Consider the following 17,486-nt stretch of genomic DNA (forward strand, 5'->3'; position numbering starts at 1 on the left):
TAGGAGCCACCTGAAGATCTTGTGGAACATGGAAAGAATGTGGGAGCAGGCGGATGCGACTGTTTACCTGTTGCTTCAAAGATAGCTGGCTGTTCAAGATGATGTCAAGGTTTCAAGCGTGATCTGTCAGGACAGGGTGTGGGTAGAGTTCCATAGGTCACAATGTCTCATTCCATAGTGAGGTGTTGTTCCCAAAGATGGGGACTTCTGTTTTGTCCGTGTTCAGTTTAAGGTAGTTGTCCTTCATCCAGTTGGAGACGTTCATCATACATATGTGGAAATTGGCTCTGGTGGTGCAGGGGTCTTCTGACAAGAGGATGAGCTTGATGTATTTGGTGTAGGAAATGATGCTGAGTCTGTGCGATTTGACGATGTCGGCTGGGGGAGGGATCATGTATGTGTTGAAGAGGGTGGGGCTGATTAATGATCCTTGGGGTACTCTGTAGATGATTTTCTGTAGTTCAGAGGTGAACAGTGGAAGACGGATTCTGAGTTCTGCCGGTGAGGTATGAGGTGATCCATTTGAGGGCATGTCCCTGGATTCTGATGTCCATGTTAGGGTCTATATAGGGCTGGTATTCTTCAGGTCCAGTCACCCCTCCCAGATTCCTAGCCTGCTGAAGTGCGTTTGGCTGTGTTCTCATCTGCACATGCTGCATGCTGCCTGGGTCAGTTCCAGGTAGTACAAGCAGATGGGACATGGCCAACCATGTGTCCATACGGAATGAAGAAGTAACAATTCAGCAAACAGATGCATATCTTAATGCACGGCTGGTGATTAGACCCTTGATGAAGGGTCCCATCGACAGAAATGCATTGGGTCAGAGAAATCACCAGATGACAGAATTGGATTGTTTTGGTGTATACAATTACTTTGTATAGATATGAAATGTCATTGCAAAAGTCAATGAAAAAGCATGACCGATAAGATTATTAAAGAATGCACATGAGAAAACTGTGTTGAAATAGAACGATGAAATATCAATTGAATCAGTATTAAAAATTGGTGAACCTATGGATCATAGAATAGAATAGTGCGTATGGAGACTAGGAAGTGGATTCACTACCAGCTAGAATACATGTTACAGCAGGTGTGCCAATTGGGACTGTGCACACACCCGGACAACACATACAAGTTGTAAATAAATTAACTTGCTCAGGCAGTATTAGATGAATTGCACACTCTGAATTTTGTTTTGAATTTTGAAATTCTAAAGAAAGTAATCTGGAGCTAGAAGTCTATCAGATACGGTGTTTCAGGGTTAGAAAGGCCTAGGGAATGCACCATCGCTCAACTTTCTTTAAAATGATCCAACATGCATCAGCCTTCTAGCAAAACAGGCGAAACTCACCAACTGTTAGGCCGCCCATGCTTCGCCAGCCAGCTTCAGCCAGCTGGATGTTCCGTTTCCCTGCAGCATGAGCGGCGACAGCCTTCTGGTGGCACTAGAAGGCTGGGACTTCTCTCCCCCTGCTCTACCTTGTGCTGGGTCCTCCGGTGCACACCTTAGTGAGGGTGTTCTGGGCTTTCTTGGAAGTAGGCAGTCACCAGGGGGCCACCCTGCAGGCCAGTCTTCTTCCTAGAACCCTCTGTGATTAACCTCATGGGGATCTGTTGCAGACATCTGTTTGCGCCAGTCCCTGCAAGACTGAAGCCTTGGAGTTGGAGGCAACACAATTATCTTGCTCACTGGAAAAGGTTTTGACGAAAACTTGTCGACTGACAAGGAAAAAGTTGAGAGCAAGCTCCTGATCCACGTACAAAGGCGCGGAAAGAAAGGAGCGATATCAGCACGCAGGGATGGTACTTATATGCTGTCACTTCCAGGGTGGAATAAAGTTGGTGCAAAGATGCATGATGCCACCTACCAGCATGTGAGAGCGATGCTTTTTAAATCTTCAGAATCCAGCCTGTTGCCTGTGGATAGACTAAGGGTGCCGAACTGGCAGTTAGAAGTATTCATCAGAAGTATTTTGAACATTATAATTAGCTGCATACAAACAAGCAGATGCACACTTAAAATTCATTGAGTTACTGAAATCCCTATATTTAGCTAATGAGTAATTATTTTCTAAGCGTAGTATACCAACATTAGCAAATAACCATTGCTGAGCTTGTTGTAATGAACACACAAAAACACTTAAAATCCTCAAACCATGTAAAACCCGAAGGCATTAAAATTTATTAAATGATACAATAACAGAATTCTTTATTTACAATCGCATTATTTAACATCAAATAAGCAAATAGCATCAGCAAAGCAATATTAACTTGCATAAATGTATTTAAAAGTTCTCTGAATATATCTACTTTTGCATAAACTGCTCACACGATAAAAATACAAACATCAACGCAGGTGAACAAAGTGATGTTCAGAGTGAACTTGCTTCTTTATGTCGAAAATAAATCACAACTTGAAACACTAAGCCGTCTCCTGAAGAACCATATTTTGTATTATATTGCTTAATTTTATTTATCCTTGTATTATCTTTTCGTGTATACACATATCAAATGCAAATTCATGAAAAACAAACTGTACAAATAAAATAATTAGCAGGGAAAAATGAATGACATGTTTAAGTAATGTGGCCATCAACTCTATTCAGTAACCGAAAAGTTACATGATCGTGTACTTATTCCAAAATTGTACGCAATTCACTATACAAATATAATACATCAGACAGCTATGTAGGAATATACAAGACTTAAAAACAGATCTAAGGCATTATGCTAGATTTATAGCATTTTTGAGGTTCTTGCACGTAGCTTTACCTGTAGTAAGAAACTGAACAGATTTGTTTTAATCTCTAAAGGAACACCAGGGAGAAAAAAATCTCACAAAAAAACAGTACAGCAATTCTGTGTGCAGAGAATGCTTATGCTCCTAGGCACCAAACTACCATACAAATACTAGAAAAGTTGTTAAAGTCACACCAACAATAAATGGCTTACGTTGCATTTCAAAACTAATTTTTTATCTTTGGGTTCTGCAAATGGAGCCGTACTATCTTCTTCCAATGCCCGAGCCTGGCTGAATGCTATTCCTAGCACAGCTTGATTACAAATTGCATTATATCAGGTGCACAAACAATGATTGCAATAAAGACGGGCCAAATAGCCTTTTGATAAAGGACACCGTTTTTTAAAATCCAGATTACCAATGATATAAGAAAATGTCTTTCTCCTATCGAAAATCATCACTTGCAATAATTGCACTACTAAATTTAGGCGTGTATGTCATTCACATTATGAGTCTTTCACATTTTGGAACTCGAGATTGAATACTGATCGTTTGTTTAGTCCATAAACAAAAACCGCTGTACAGGACTGGAAATACTGAAAGCAAAAGGGAGCTGATTTTGGCTTTTATTGTATGCCTACTGTGATCAATATGATCAGAAGATAACATATGTCTTCCTTTTCCTAGTCAAAGTGACAAACCTAAGAACACAATTTATTCATGGCTGCGCAGATTCTTGCAATCACTGGCGGATGACTTTCATTTACTAAAACTTGTTGCAGGGTTTGTTTTTTTCTTACTATATCAGATGTGAAATATTTGTGTTCTACACTACAGAATTCAAATATATATTAGATCATTAGCATCGAGCACGGGCAGTCAATCGAGCACAAACATTGTATAGTCCATTTACACTTAGACCCGGAAGAAATTCAATCTGCTCCTTTGTGTACATACATTTGTAGATCCGTGTGTGCACATGTACATACATGTATTTATACTTATGAACATATATATCTACATGTAAATTAAATCTGTCCTTCAAACGTGAGATTGCGTGTTTATGGACTACAAAGAACACTGAGTGTTAAGATGAGGTTCTAGAGCCGAGAGAGAAAAGCATAGCAGGAATCACTGCAACTTGCCCTCTTGTATTGGTGAATTTGTTTAACAGGGTATTATAATTTCGATTTCCATGAATTTACATTGCCTTTACATGCTTTGGAAAACTATGAGCGGTCTCTCCCGAATGTATGTATTAATTTATGTACATACAAATATAACTACAAACACACAGAAGTAAATTTGATAATCGAATTCTGCAATACATAAACAATCAAATTATGGGTTAAAGCCGATGACAAATACACAGCATATGAGACATTAAGCAAAATGCACCGCATTTCGACAACTAAATTTGACATTTGTGCAAAAACTTAGGGAAGCGGTAAAAAGAAGGAATCATCAACACAAATACCCTTGTATTTTTCTCAGCACAAGGAATTTAAACAAAATACATTTGTGGAGAAGGCAATATAAGATGTAGCTTCATGGCTAAAAATGTAGCTTCCTGGCTAAAAAAACATTATGCCACATTGCTTTAATACCAAAAACAAATTAAACACATTAAGTCCAGAACTCGATCCTGCAAGCGTTGCACTTTATAAAGGTGAAACAAAGGAGAGGAGCAGATTAATTACAATAATTGGATATAAACCCACTAGCCAACAACTTAGGTCTAACCAAGGCATTTCAAACCCTAAAAAAAAAATCATAAAAAAAAAAAGAAAAGACAATGCTTTGAAGACAGCTAATTTAATACTGAAGTACCTCATTCTGAATTCACTGCAGAACTTTAAAAAAAAAAAAAAAAAATTACAATTGGAACACAATTTGTCATCAACTTAAATTATTGCTTCTTTATATGTGAACTGGATTAGATGTACCTTGAAAAATGCTCTTAGGATTCACAGCGTTTAAGCTCACCCTTACCCCCATAACCCTCACCCACAAAAGGTTGGATGATCATTAAACCTATTGCAATATGTCACATAGAAATTGCCCCGTTTCTCTTCATACCTTAGGGGGCAAGCAGGATACCTTAGGGGGCAAGCAGGAACGGAGATAAAACGTTGGTAAGACAAAAACTATTTTGAAAAATTAGAAATTAAAAAACTAGTGAAAAAGACTCTTCCAAATTCAGTGGTATAGCATCTGTGCTCAAAACACTAGAGTTCGAAAAACACCAAATGTCAACCCTTCTTCTGCGACTGTGGTAAAGTAGAAAAGATCAGATTAACAGCACAGGAGCCATATGAATAATAAGGTCTAGGAAGAGGAACAGCACGGTCAACTGTAGCGACATCTTTATATAAAGAACTGGGCATATGATCTATAGACTTATTCATAAATATTTTATTAAAAACCATGATTTAATTCAACTGAGAATTATTACTTTATACAATGAAGTAAACTGTCAGCATGCAGGCCTGCACTGCTGTTTTAGCTGAAACCCCATTAAAAAATAGTTTGCTGTGAGCTGTTTACGTGTCCTACGCTTTCATCACAGCCTTACAAGTCATATTCGCATTCCTCGACACCCCTCGCATTTTGCCCCAAAGCCCAGCCCCTACACAACTCCGAAAACGCGTTTACAGCTCGTGGGGTCAGACACTGCTCATTTGGGAGAAGCCCCTTTTCTGGTACATTTTAACACGGGGAAGTCAGTGCCCGCTACTGAACAAGAACAGAACAGAAGCACTGGCGTTGCCTTAAATACATACACTTAAATACATTCATCTGAAACGGCTATGAGAACTGCCTGTCCGTGTTTACTTGCAGGAGAGATCTAAGTTGCACTAAGGTGAATGCTGTGATCAGACTGCGCGACTGTCCGAACGCTAGCTCCATACTGCCAAAGGAAGAGGCTGCTCCTCCGTCGACAACAGTCTACCTCCAGTCCGGGAGGCAGAGCCCGGTCTACAGCGCTGGTGCCCTCCAGCAAAGCCGGCTGGCAGGCTAGTTGGTCAAAGCAAAACAACGGAGCTCTTCAGACAACGAATGATCCGAGCTGGCAGGCTCGATCAGCTGAAGAAAGGAACTACCGGCATACTTGAGGGTCAGCAATATTTCTGCAGGACAAGAAAAAACGAGGAATGATATTAGTGCCATTTGCAAATATAAAAACGAATAAAATGGCAGAAAACATTCAAAGTTCTTCAAACCACAAGACACGGAACAGCCGTGGAGCTTAGACGAGCTGTAAATTCAACTGTATCTCACTGCAAAACGAAAACCATACCGTACAGAGATGCGTCTGCTTTCAGGAGTTGGCAGGTTTTCTTTACTATCTAAGGCTAGTTAATACACGAGGGCTGCACTAATGGCTAGACAATTAATTATTCATAACAACTAGTTACAATAACACTGTATAATTATAAATCAAGGCTAGCTGCCGCGTACAAAGTGACAAAAAAGTGTTCCATTGTTAAATATTTATAACTTCAAGAGGTTTGAAAGCTTTAAAAGTATCATTTCTTAACATACTTAAAAACCTACAAATAATCTACACGCATCACTACAATCAGTAACAGTGGCCAGTGAGGTTACATTTATTTATAAATTGTCAATACAAATATATATATATATATCAGATTAACAGCACAGGAGCCATATGAATAATAAGGTCTAGGAAGAGGAACAGCATATATATATATATATATATATATATATATATATATATATATATATATATATATATATATTATAGGAGTTCACATAAAATGCAGTTCGTGTCCTCATTGAGAAAAGGCTAGTCAAACTCCTTGCAAATTCATTGTTTAAAGCACGAAAGAAATATTTAAGTTTGAAGTAACCGAAAAAGTGATAATAGATAAAAAACTGTGCACATTTCTGAAACATTTTCTAAAACGCCGTAGAAATGCAGATGAACTACGATATAACGTGAAGCTAAATTCTATTGAGGTGGTAGCCAATCACACGGCTTGGAGTACTGGTCCTAACTGCCAACTGCAGGTGATTATACGTAGGCTAGTTGACCTTCATACTCACTGCCTGAAGCCCTTACCCCTAACTTTGCTCCCAGTCAATCCGGCTAGGACAAATCCAAATTTGACACTAGATTAAAGGGCTGTGCTAAGTGACAGTGGATATGCTATTAGCAAACAACTGAGGAATACAGCTTTAAGGTGATAAGATGCACAGATACTGAAATGGAATACTTCTTTCACAGATCAACACTTTTAACCACCTTTTGCTATTTGGTATGTACAACTGGCTTGAGCCATTCTTCCATTTTCAGATACATGCCTATAACACAAACAACTATGTACTAAAATGGAGAGGTACAATCCATTGCTGACTGCTTGTTCGCCATTCACAAAACGTCACAAATTCTCGATTGTTTTGTTAATTAAAAGTATAACAATGTTATTTGTGTACATAGAAATAGTTATGTATCCACTAAAAACGCATGATATCAATATATTGTGTAAGTAGGACTGTTAGAGCAAATTATTACCCACAATAATTTATTCAATCAGGTATGATAAAAATCTGTATAAAAAGCTGTAAAATTAGAAAAATGCACCAGTTCCCGTTAACTGTAGAATACTGACCCCCATAAAGAAAAGAATACCATTTATAACAGAAGTAAACTCAACGTAACCTCCGTCTGGAAAATGCAGTATGTGGCCTACTTTCAAGTGAACATGGATCGGGGCTTGTTTTAGTTACAAAGTATGACGGTTAATTACTTGCTCATATAATGATAGGTATTTCATCAGTTTACAGTTCAATTGGGAATCACATGAGTTGAGACTTATTGCAGCCCTACATGTGCGAATGCCTCTGGCAATTATGCCTTTTTTCACCAAAGTGACATGAGCCATGTGTAGGTGGGGACATATGCATATCAGATGTACAAACTACTCTTTCTTATAACTACAAAGTCTGCATGATGTTACACCAGTGTATTTCCAGGGGGGCTGGTCAACCAGTGTTGGGGGTTGGCCAAAATGGATTGCCATCAATTTTCTTTTTAGGTGCACCGAAAATGTGAGACTTAAATAAGGCACTGGCTTCAGACTTTTATAATATTTAAGCACCGTCCAAGCACGAGATCGCTGGCTAAAACTACTCTTATCAACCAGATAAGAGTGCTGTTTTGCAACTTTGGCTATTGTTTGAAGGTTGCAAAAGGTAGATTCTTATTCCAAAGCTCAGCTGTGCTCGTCCAGTTTAGTGCCTTGAAAAAGTATTTATCATATTAAAACTGAGGATCACTTTCAAGCGCCGTCCATTATGTACTTAACAGGGAATAGTCTCTGATAAGTCTGATCTTGTACCAGCTTTTTATGGACCTGTGCATCCTCCCAAAATACTTAATAAGCCTGAAGTCCAGACGAACCTGCTCCGGCGAAGCATTCTGAGGGAGTTGGATCACCCGCTTGAGGACGGTTACCTGGTAACCGGCTTCCTTGCAAAGCAAAGCTTGCATATGCCACCGTCTAGAGCATTTTTGCTGCTATTATTGATAATAACGGCTTAAAGAAGGGCCCTCCTGTTTCTTAGCAAATGCACAAAATGCAAATACCAGTGAGGTTTTGTTTTACATATATTGCTTCTGCTCTTGCTGACAAACTATTTACTGTATGATATATGAACCCAGGAACTTGTAACTGGTTACTACCCCAAGTTGTGTTCCATCCAGCCATATTCTAAGCGCTGGAAACGTATTTCCAATTTCTTGGTGACAATGTAGTTTTTCAGTTCAATCAGGGATCATTGTAGACCAACTTTTGTTAAGCTCATTAAAACCACAGTCTGCAGAAGAGAGATGAGACCAATGTAGATGGCCCAAGCGCAGTAAATGCGAGTTGACCTTGTCAAGCTGTGGTGTTAAACCTGTCATGAATAAGTTAGAGGTGTGGTGCCAACATGCACCCCTGCTTCAGACCCTTTTTTGTGGCAATCTTTCTTGAGATCCTGGAGCCATCCCCCAATTTGACACAAATCCAGATTTGTGTTTAGAGTTGTTCTATTCCTCACAGTTTTCTTTCTGGGATATTCCAAACCCTTTATTTCCTCCTCAACATGCCAATATCAACACACTCAAATGCCGCTTTTAGGTCTATAAAGCAGAGCTGAAGTTTTTGCCTGCATTTATCTGCTATCAGGGCGATAGCTAACATGTTTTTCGAACCCTCTATTAAATCCAGTCTAGTTGAGGGACTTGATTGTTCTTATCAGACCACTCTGAGAGGTCTGCTAGGATTAGTGATGCATAGTACTTTGCTTCTGCATCTAATAATGCGATAAGCCTGTAATTTGCTGGATTAGTACTGTCTACGCCTTTGAAGATGGGATTGATAATGGAGCCACGCCAGATCGATGAGATGTTAACTATTAACTCCTCCTCTTGGTATGAGATGGATAGAGGATTTGCCAAATATTCTGGGTCTCATTTAAAAATGGCCTGTGAGATTCAGATTCTGGCCCTCCATCTCTTCTGCCTTTGAATATCATTTTTCTTTTTAACTTGTCAGGCGAATTGAAAGGATGAGTTTGCTTGTTTGAGTCAGTGCTGTACTCACTACCTCTGGTGGTGGTTGCAGTGTATATTTCCTTTGATGTGTCCTCTACTCCATCTTGGGAACCGTTGCTGCCCCATTCATTATTAAGACATGTTGATCCTTACATTTGACGATTCAGACATGGGGCCACCCTCAAACATTCGGGTCAGGTAGTCCACCCAGGCTGCTCCCTGGATTCCAGAATGACCTGGAATCTGTCTGTTTTGCGCTAAAGATGAATTTTGTCTAAAACACTTTCTTCGTGTTCTTGTCTTCCCATAAATGCTTTTTACATTCTTCCCTCGGGTCCCATACTTTTTCCCATGAGACAAGATGGGTATCTATGTTTTTTATTTTTCGTACAGCTTTTTTTAAACTCCCCTTTCAAAAGCTGGCTTTTTCACGAGAGTCCTGTGGAACCCTCACCAGCTACATGCTTATTACTCATTGTTGGTGATGCGTGCAATGTCAGTTTTGTGATGAAGTCTGTCCCAGTGTCTACTGGATAATATGCAATGGTTCTACTGGTCTCCACTAATTATTTTGCTTTGTTGTGCAGACCCAATAAAGTGGTGTTTGACCACCTCAAGCACTTTTGGTTTGTAGATTCTACGATCCCAAGATATGCTTTGTGAGGCAATGGTTCTACTGGTCTCCACTAATTATTTTGCTTTGTTGTGCAGACCCAATAAAGTGGTGTTTGACCACCTCAAGCACTTTTGGTTTGTAGATTCTACGATCCCAAGATATGCTTTGTGAGGCTTATCCCAAATTGTATCCATTCATAGGAATGGTCATTGAGTGCACTGAATTCAACTGAGTACTGCACAAGATGCAGAATTAGCGTAAGGGATACAATTTTACAGTTGAGTATGGACCGCGTAGATACACTAAGATAAGTACATTTTGGAGGAGTGCCTTTGCTCACTCTACCAATATTGTCCCTCATACATAAGGACAATAGAGCTGTTACTAGATTTTGTCCTATGTAGTCAGTTTGACTTGATGGTAGGTTAAACTGTGGCCTCACATTCCAAAGTATATTTTCTGATATAAGTTTTTCGTCTTTGTCTAAGTTGGCGCTAAAGTCATGCAGGAAGCTGCCCTGGTGTGTGGTGGACACCTATGGTGTTGGCACTTATACCAGGTCCAAGCAAACCCTATTAGTGAAGTGTAAGCAGTGTCTAGGAATCCAGCACTCTCTAGAGGTAGCTGTGGATGAGCAGCCTAGACTTACCTAGGAGACATGAAAAGCTTATGCAATACCACTATAGTGTCACAGCAACTTATCACACATGAAAGAACCACACAGTGTTACAAAGATACTCTATTATAGTAACACAACATTAAATTACTTATAGGCAGTCCCCCCTCCCAACTGGAGGTAAGTACACAATAGATCTATAATAGCAATCAGAAATTAGCATAGAACCAACAAGCATTGGCAATAATAGAAAATAGTGAGGGCCCTAGGGTAGGGCCAAATCCTATACTAAACAAAGTGGAATGTGAAGTGAAGTCCCCCACTAAAGGATATCGAGTTGTTAGAGGGGAGCTGGAAGAACTAGGAAGCCCAAGAGGTGAACCCCCCCCCCAAGTGACCAGGAGAGCAGAGGTAAGTACCTGGCGGTCTTCCCAAGGACTTAGAAAAGGTGTTGTGCAAGAAGCCTTAGCAAATGCAAAAGGAGCAAGAGAAGAGTTGCAAGGCAGAAGAGGAACAGCAAGGTTAGGGGACGCGACCCTTGGAGGGGAGGCCGTGGTGACCCTCAGCAGTCGGTAGAGCCAACAGAAGCAGTCACAACCCCCACCAGCAACCCACTGGCAGCAGGCACAGTAAGCCGCAGTGATGCCAAGTCAGCACACCTGAAGAGGAGTCCCACGTCGCTAGAGTAGTAAAGAGGAGACTGTGCTTGGCAAGATGAAGTGCTGAGGGTCGGGGCTACTTGGAGCCTGAAGATCAATTGGAGCAGGAGACAACAAGCCTTGGTAGCTGCAAGAGTCGCGACCCCCCTGGGAGTCCCTAAATAGTACTAAAAGAGGGTTTGGTCACCCTGCAAGGTGACCACCTATGAGGAGGGGTCTCTGACGTCACCTGCCTGGCCTGGCCACTCAGATGCTCCCAGGGGCCTCTGCACATCCTGGTTTCAAGATGGCAGAATCAAGTGGCCACCTGGAGGAGCTCCAGGCACCACCCCTGGGGTGGTGATAGAAAGGGGTGTGGTCACTCCCCTTTCCTTTGTCCAGTTTCACACCAGAGCAGGGACTGAGGGTCCCTGGACTGGTGCAAACCAGTTTATGCAAGGAGGGCACCAAATGTGCCCTTCAAAGCAAACCAGTGGCTTGGGGGACTACCCCTCCCAAATCTTGTAACACCTGTTTTTAAGGGAGAGAGTGTTGCCTCCCTCTCCCACAGCAACTCCTTTGTTCTGCCTTCCCCTGCTTGAGCTGGTCAAGCAACAGGAAGGCAGAAAACTCTGAGGCGTGGCAGCAGCACAGGCTGCCTGGAAAACTCTAGAAGACTGCTAGGAGCAATACTAGGGGATCCTCCAAGGAGCCCCCTGAGTGCATGGAATCATACAACCAATACTGGCAACAGTATGGGGTATGATTCTGACATTTTTTTATGCCAAAAGTGCCCAGGTTTAGAGTAGTGACTTCCCTGCACTTACAAAGTCCAGTGTAATGGAACTGGAGTTTGCAGGGGCACCTCTGCTCATGCAGGGGTGCCCTCACACAAGGGGTCCTGCACCCTGCCCTCTGGGCTAGGAGGGCATACCATAGTGGTGACTTAGAGTGACCTGGTGCAGTTACCTGTAGTGAAAGGGTGCATGCACCTTTTCACGCAGGCTGCAATGGCAGGCTTGCAGACACATTTTGCATGGGTTCCCATGAGTGGCACAATACATGCTGGGTACTTAAGTACCATATACTAGGGACTTACAAGGATAAGCTCGACTAGTGTGCCAATTGTGGAGTACACAAAAGTCCTAGGCAACTAAATGTAGAGGGTGAGAGCACTATCACTAGGGTCCTGGTTAGCAGGATCCCAGTGAAAACAGTCTAGGAACACTGATAGCAGGCAACAAGTTGTTCCATTAGACATTCAAGGCTATTGATACATCAACTGCTATGCTGCCCTTTGGTCTCCCATACAACTCAGTATTTTCAGCCTTTACAAAGTGGTGAATGTAACCTCCTAGCGGTAAAGCATCCATTGCCCATGTCTCCTGGAGAGCTATGTAGTCATACATCTCCCAATTCCGTGGAGTTGTACCATCATGAAGCAACGTTTTGGCCTCTGCAATATCCCAGGAGAGGAGGTACAGTTTTTGTCAGACCCTGAGCACTCCTGGCAGCTGGTGTGAGAGTCATTCATTTCTAGGTGCATTTAGGGTTGCAGACTGCCAACTCTACTGATTCAGACTTGTATCACTAGTCAACTCCTTGCTCAACCTGGCCGTACTTTGCCATCAGGTGTTAGAATAATTTGTAGGGTTGTTTTATCCTTCATAGTGGCGGAGATCTTCTGTGTCTGGGAGCGTCAAATATACTCCAGTGAATTTTTCTTATGAGCTCGTTGGGTATGCGCTTGTCTTGGTAGTGAAGTAGTGCTGTGCTTCATTATGTTAACCCTTGAACTTTCGGATTCATTTCAACTTGTGGAGAGTCGATATGTATTCCATCTGACAAAGCTGCTGTTCTATGAATTTCTGAACACTGATAAGTATTGTAACTTCCCGAGCACTGAAAGCTTTTACTGCTGTTGCGGGTTGGGGTGACTTAGTGTCCAATGCTGATGTCCACCATTCAATCTTGGACGAAAAACAGCAGATAACTATCAATAAGTAAAACAACAGGAAACCTTGTCAGAAAAAGTCATTTGTCATGGATTAAATAGTTTTTACTGAGATAATACAATGGTATATGCTTCTTCGCCAGTTTTACAGGAAATCTGGCATTATATATTGAGCCAGTCATTAGTATTTGAGGGAACTTAGAATTATTTTTAAGCCACTTTCAACTTTTCTTTGAATTCCTACGCGTCTTAAATCCTTTGCTCTTCAATGGGTTTAAAACCATTATTGTTAATGAGTATTTAAGAATGTAAAAAGAGGGAGAACCCTGAACAACTGGATGCAGATAAATCAAACAGAAGAAAAAGACAAAGAATTAAGACAAAAAAGGTCTGAATCAAAGACAAGAAATTCTGCTGACCCATGTTTTGCAATTTTTTAAAGTTGTTCTGTTGCCAGCAATGCATGCACCTATGTGATTGTGATCATACATATAGGAATATAATGGTATTACGTGGAAACAGGAAAAAGCAGGGCAAATATTTTTATGATGTCCATGAAAAAATGTTTGTGCCCATTTCTTACCATCTCTTCAGAAAGAAGCAACCACAATTATAGGCAGTGATCAAGGTCTACTGCTGTGTACCCAAGGAGGGCCAGAAAACATGAGAGCTCATTTAATTAACTGGAGACACAGGAGGCAATACCGTTATAGCCAGAATACACTCTGATCTTGAAAATCATGCAACAGCCGGGTCCACTTCCAAGAGTGAATAGTTGTATCAAGGGCTCCATAACAGCTAAACATTAAGATGGGCCACTCACAACAGGCAGGTGGAAGAGAAAGAATGCTGCAGAGCTCCACAGAAATAGCTGTTCCTGAGGTGGGAATTAACTACTGAATTTAAAACCTGAACCTAGAAGAAATCTCTTAGGAGAGACAGGTGTCGCACAAGTGACACACTCATTGCAATGATGTCAAGTTAAGACCTTAGAAAAAGGAAAAGCAATCCTATGCTTTAGAGAGCCAGGGACAAAAATCACCAAGATTAGATCTCCTAGTTAAATGACAATGTATCGTCAAAAGCTGGTTCCAAAGGCTGAATTGTTTGAGGTCTCCTTGTACAAGGAGAACCATTGAGGTTTTGATGTTTTATTTCATTTTATGCCTTTTTAAAAACTGGTTGGCTAGACACATTGAGTTTACATAATAGTGGCTACAGTCAAAGAATGTGAATGAAAGCAAGCCATGAGGTGTTCCATAATAGTGATTGTTAGCCACAGGACCTGGATTCTGAGTAAGCACCTTCTATCTCACAGAACTGAGGGCGTTTTACATGTCTAGCGTTTGTAATTGTAATACTGAGTCCTTAAGCATCACAAGCAGTGGGAATTAGGATCCAAGACAGATAAGCTCCAAAAGTAGACAGTGGAGTGCCACTGTTCAAATCTTAAAGGAAGAAAAGGAAAGGTATAGTAATTTCATTTACACAGTAAAAATGCAACGTAAGAGAACATTTCAACGTCTCTCAGTTGGCTGTCACACAAGATAGGCAGACACACAAATACCAATACTGTCCTGTATGCTGCCACTTCTGACTATGCCGTTGGCATCGGGCGAAAGAGTACTAGGTGTCTTTGACAAATCCTGAACTCTGGGAATTTGTTTACCAATTCCCAACACTGCGCAACAGGGGCAATTTCAGGTAGTGAAGAATGTGCAATAAAATAGGATGATCTTTTAGTTAAAAGAACTGGAAATAACTTAAGCAGCTCTAATGTTGGTTAAGTTCAGGCAACAGAAAATTGGGTAGCCTAGAAGTATGTGAGAAAAGGATCTTGGTGATAAGGACCTAGCTGTGGTCCTGGAGTTCTCAAGTCCTGCAGGTCATGTGTCTTTCCTGTCTTAACGCCCCCATACAAAGCAAAACAGCAACACATTAAAAAACAAAACTTGTTTTTTGTACTTAAGCATGAAATACGCATTACTGCCTTTTTTCACTACACTTTCAATATGCTATCTGGAGTGACTGATTCATCTACTGGGTCAACAGCCTATTACTGAAGTTATGGAAATTTGAGAATGGGAGGGCAAAGAATCAATATTATACAGAGCAGCAGTTCTTAACCTGGGGTCCACGAGGCCTACTCCGGGGGGTCTGTGACTCCTTACAAAATGAAATAAGATTAACATGTTAATAAGGTATATATAGAGCAGTGCAAGTACATTAAACTGAATAAAGATTTATCAAGCTATCGATGCGTGACCTCAATCAAGTTAGACAAGCTCCAACTATTGTATTAAAATTGATGCTTTTCTATTTGTGAGTTAAATAATATATTTCATCCTTTGTGTATTTGTTTGAAGAATGATTATTTTCATAGTTGTGTGTATTGTTTTGCAGTTCAAATCAATTGCTTTGGCTGGCATCCCTGTTTTCTATTAACGACTCAGTGGGCGTGGACGGATTCTAATAATAATTCAGTGGGGATCCCCGTATTCCAGTAATGATTACATAGGGGTCCACAGAGGTCAAACTGGTAAGAACTACTATTATGGAATTCGTAAAATTTGTTTGGCCTTCCCAGCTCACTCCTGTACCAATCCATACACCTCCATTTTTGTTGATACCTCAAGATTTACATCACAGTAACACGCTCTGTAAACTTTTAGTATTTTGACTTAATAAAAAAATTTAAAAAATAAAAACTTAAGAACTGAAGTTAACAAGGAAGAGGTCACTCAATGGAGTAAATAACTACAGAACTCAAATAAAAATCGGAGAGAAATTGGTGCTAGTGGACCAACTTAATGATCGCAACTTTATTTCAGACAAACATCGCAGTTAGTGAAAAACAAATCTTCTGCACCATTTTAGGTTGCCAAATGTACAGGTCCAAAAGTTTTTTTCTAATTTATAATCAACCCCTGCTACCACTTACCCAACACAGAAGAAGAAATGTTAATTTAGGGGTAACATGCATGAATATGAGCTATAAACAGTATTCAAGAAATTAGTCTTTCACTAAATAAAATGCTAATTGTTCCACCAATGTGAGATTTGAGTGCAGCTCTGGAACAAGAAGAAAAATTAGCCCTACGAAAGACAAATTCAGAAAACCACAACAATCAACAAACCAAGATAAACAGCGACTACGGAAATCATAAGAGTTGGGCCTTATCTTCAGTGTCAAATACCAATTAATACAAACTTAACTCGTACAAGTAAACCAATCTAATTCCACTAACACAAATGCAAAGTACTGATACATAAATGTAGAAATCAAAGTGAAAAAACAAATACAAATAAACAGCTGTGCTCAGGTAATGTCATCTAAACAACATTTAACTATTTTACTATTAACACTATTCTGCAAAATGAAACTGATTTAGCAGCTAACATCTTTCGAAATTTCTGAAACATCTAAAAAACGTCCCGTTGGGTAACAATGTGTATTTAAAGCTAGCTTTAACATTGGAAGTAACATCTTTCCACGCTTAATGGAGCCATACGGTGTTGCTCTAATGGCAGACTTGTCTAGCGGCCCACGATTTGCAGGTGTCGTCCGCATTCAGTGTTATACATTCACAAATGTAAGCTACCCACCCACACTAAGCCCTGCCTGATTTGAGCGTTGCACAAATGTGCTGGAAACTAAAGTGCCATCAAATATTGGTGTCTTTTTTTCCTGGAATGATGCAAATGTTTTGATGCCGAGGTTCGAGGGTAAAGTCACAGTCTGGCGACTGCTTCTTACTGGAATTTCAAAATATTTCAGGTTCTAGACATGAGGACAACATCTTATGTGCGTTTTTTTTAATTTTTTTTTTTAAAGTGAGTTGTCACAGACTGAGGTCTGGAGTGACGTCAGTGTCTGTAACCAGGTTCAAGTAAGTGTTATTGGAGACTGACATCAGGGCCCGGTTCGGATAGATGTCAGAGTGCTGTCCAGTTCCAAGAGTGATGTCAGTCTTTTGGAGTGACATCCCTGGTTGGGCTAGTACATACCCAAGTTTTTCTTCAAGGAAGTCTTTTGAGTTACAACTTAAAGTGACTACTTTACTGATAATGCGCATGGGCATCGGCTCCATTGTTAGATTGTCGTTTCCGCTCGAAGGTTGAGGATGTAGATGCAGCACAGAGATACAGGAAAGATCACTTTGCGAAGGAATAGTAAATATAAAAGAAAAAATGTTTGCCATATTGAAGGTCTTCAGAGGAGGGGGGTGGGCTCTTGTGAATCGACAGGACTACATGTCATGAACAGATACGTACAAGGTAAGAATCAATTTCTGTTCGTGGCATGTGCAGCTATAGATACACATGCAGTGCATAGACTGTAAAGCAATCCGTCCT

General features: G+C 40.5%; 1 protein-coding gene across 14 annotated transcripts in view; it reads right to left on the reverse strand.

The window, feature by feature from the left end:
• Window positions 1–2,147: 2,147 nt before the first annotated feature.
• NCOA2 (nuclear receptor coactivator 2) overlaps window positions 2,148–17,486 on the reverse strand; it is a 1,057,595-nt gene continuing 1,042,256 nt past the window's right edge. For all 14 annotated transcript variants that reach the window (XM_069220319.1, XM_069220317.1, XM_069220318.1 and 11 more), the window contains one exon: window positions 2,148–5,872. In XM_069220319.1, the coding sequence (XP_069076420.1) occupies window positions 5,861–5,872 (12 nt within the window). In that variant the 3' untranslated portion in view covers window positions 2,148–5,860. The remainder of the gene's footprint in view (window positions 5,873–17,486) is intronic.

Source organism: Pleurodeles waltl, chromosome 2_2 (assembly GCF_031143425.1).
Source record: "Pleurodeles waltl isolate 20211129_DDA chromosome 2_2, aPleWal1.hap1.20221129, whole genome shotgun sequence".
In the NCBI taxonomy this organism is placed as follows: Eukaryota; Metazoa; Chordata; class Amphibia; order Caudata; family Salamandridae; genus Pleurodeles; species Pleurodeles waltl.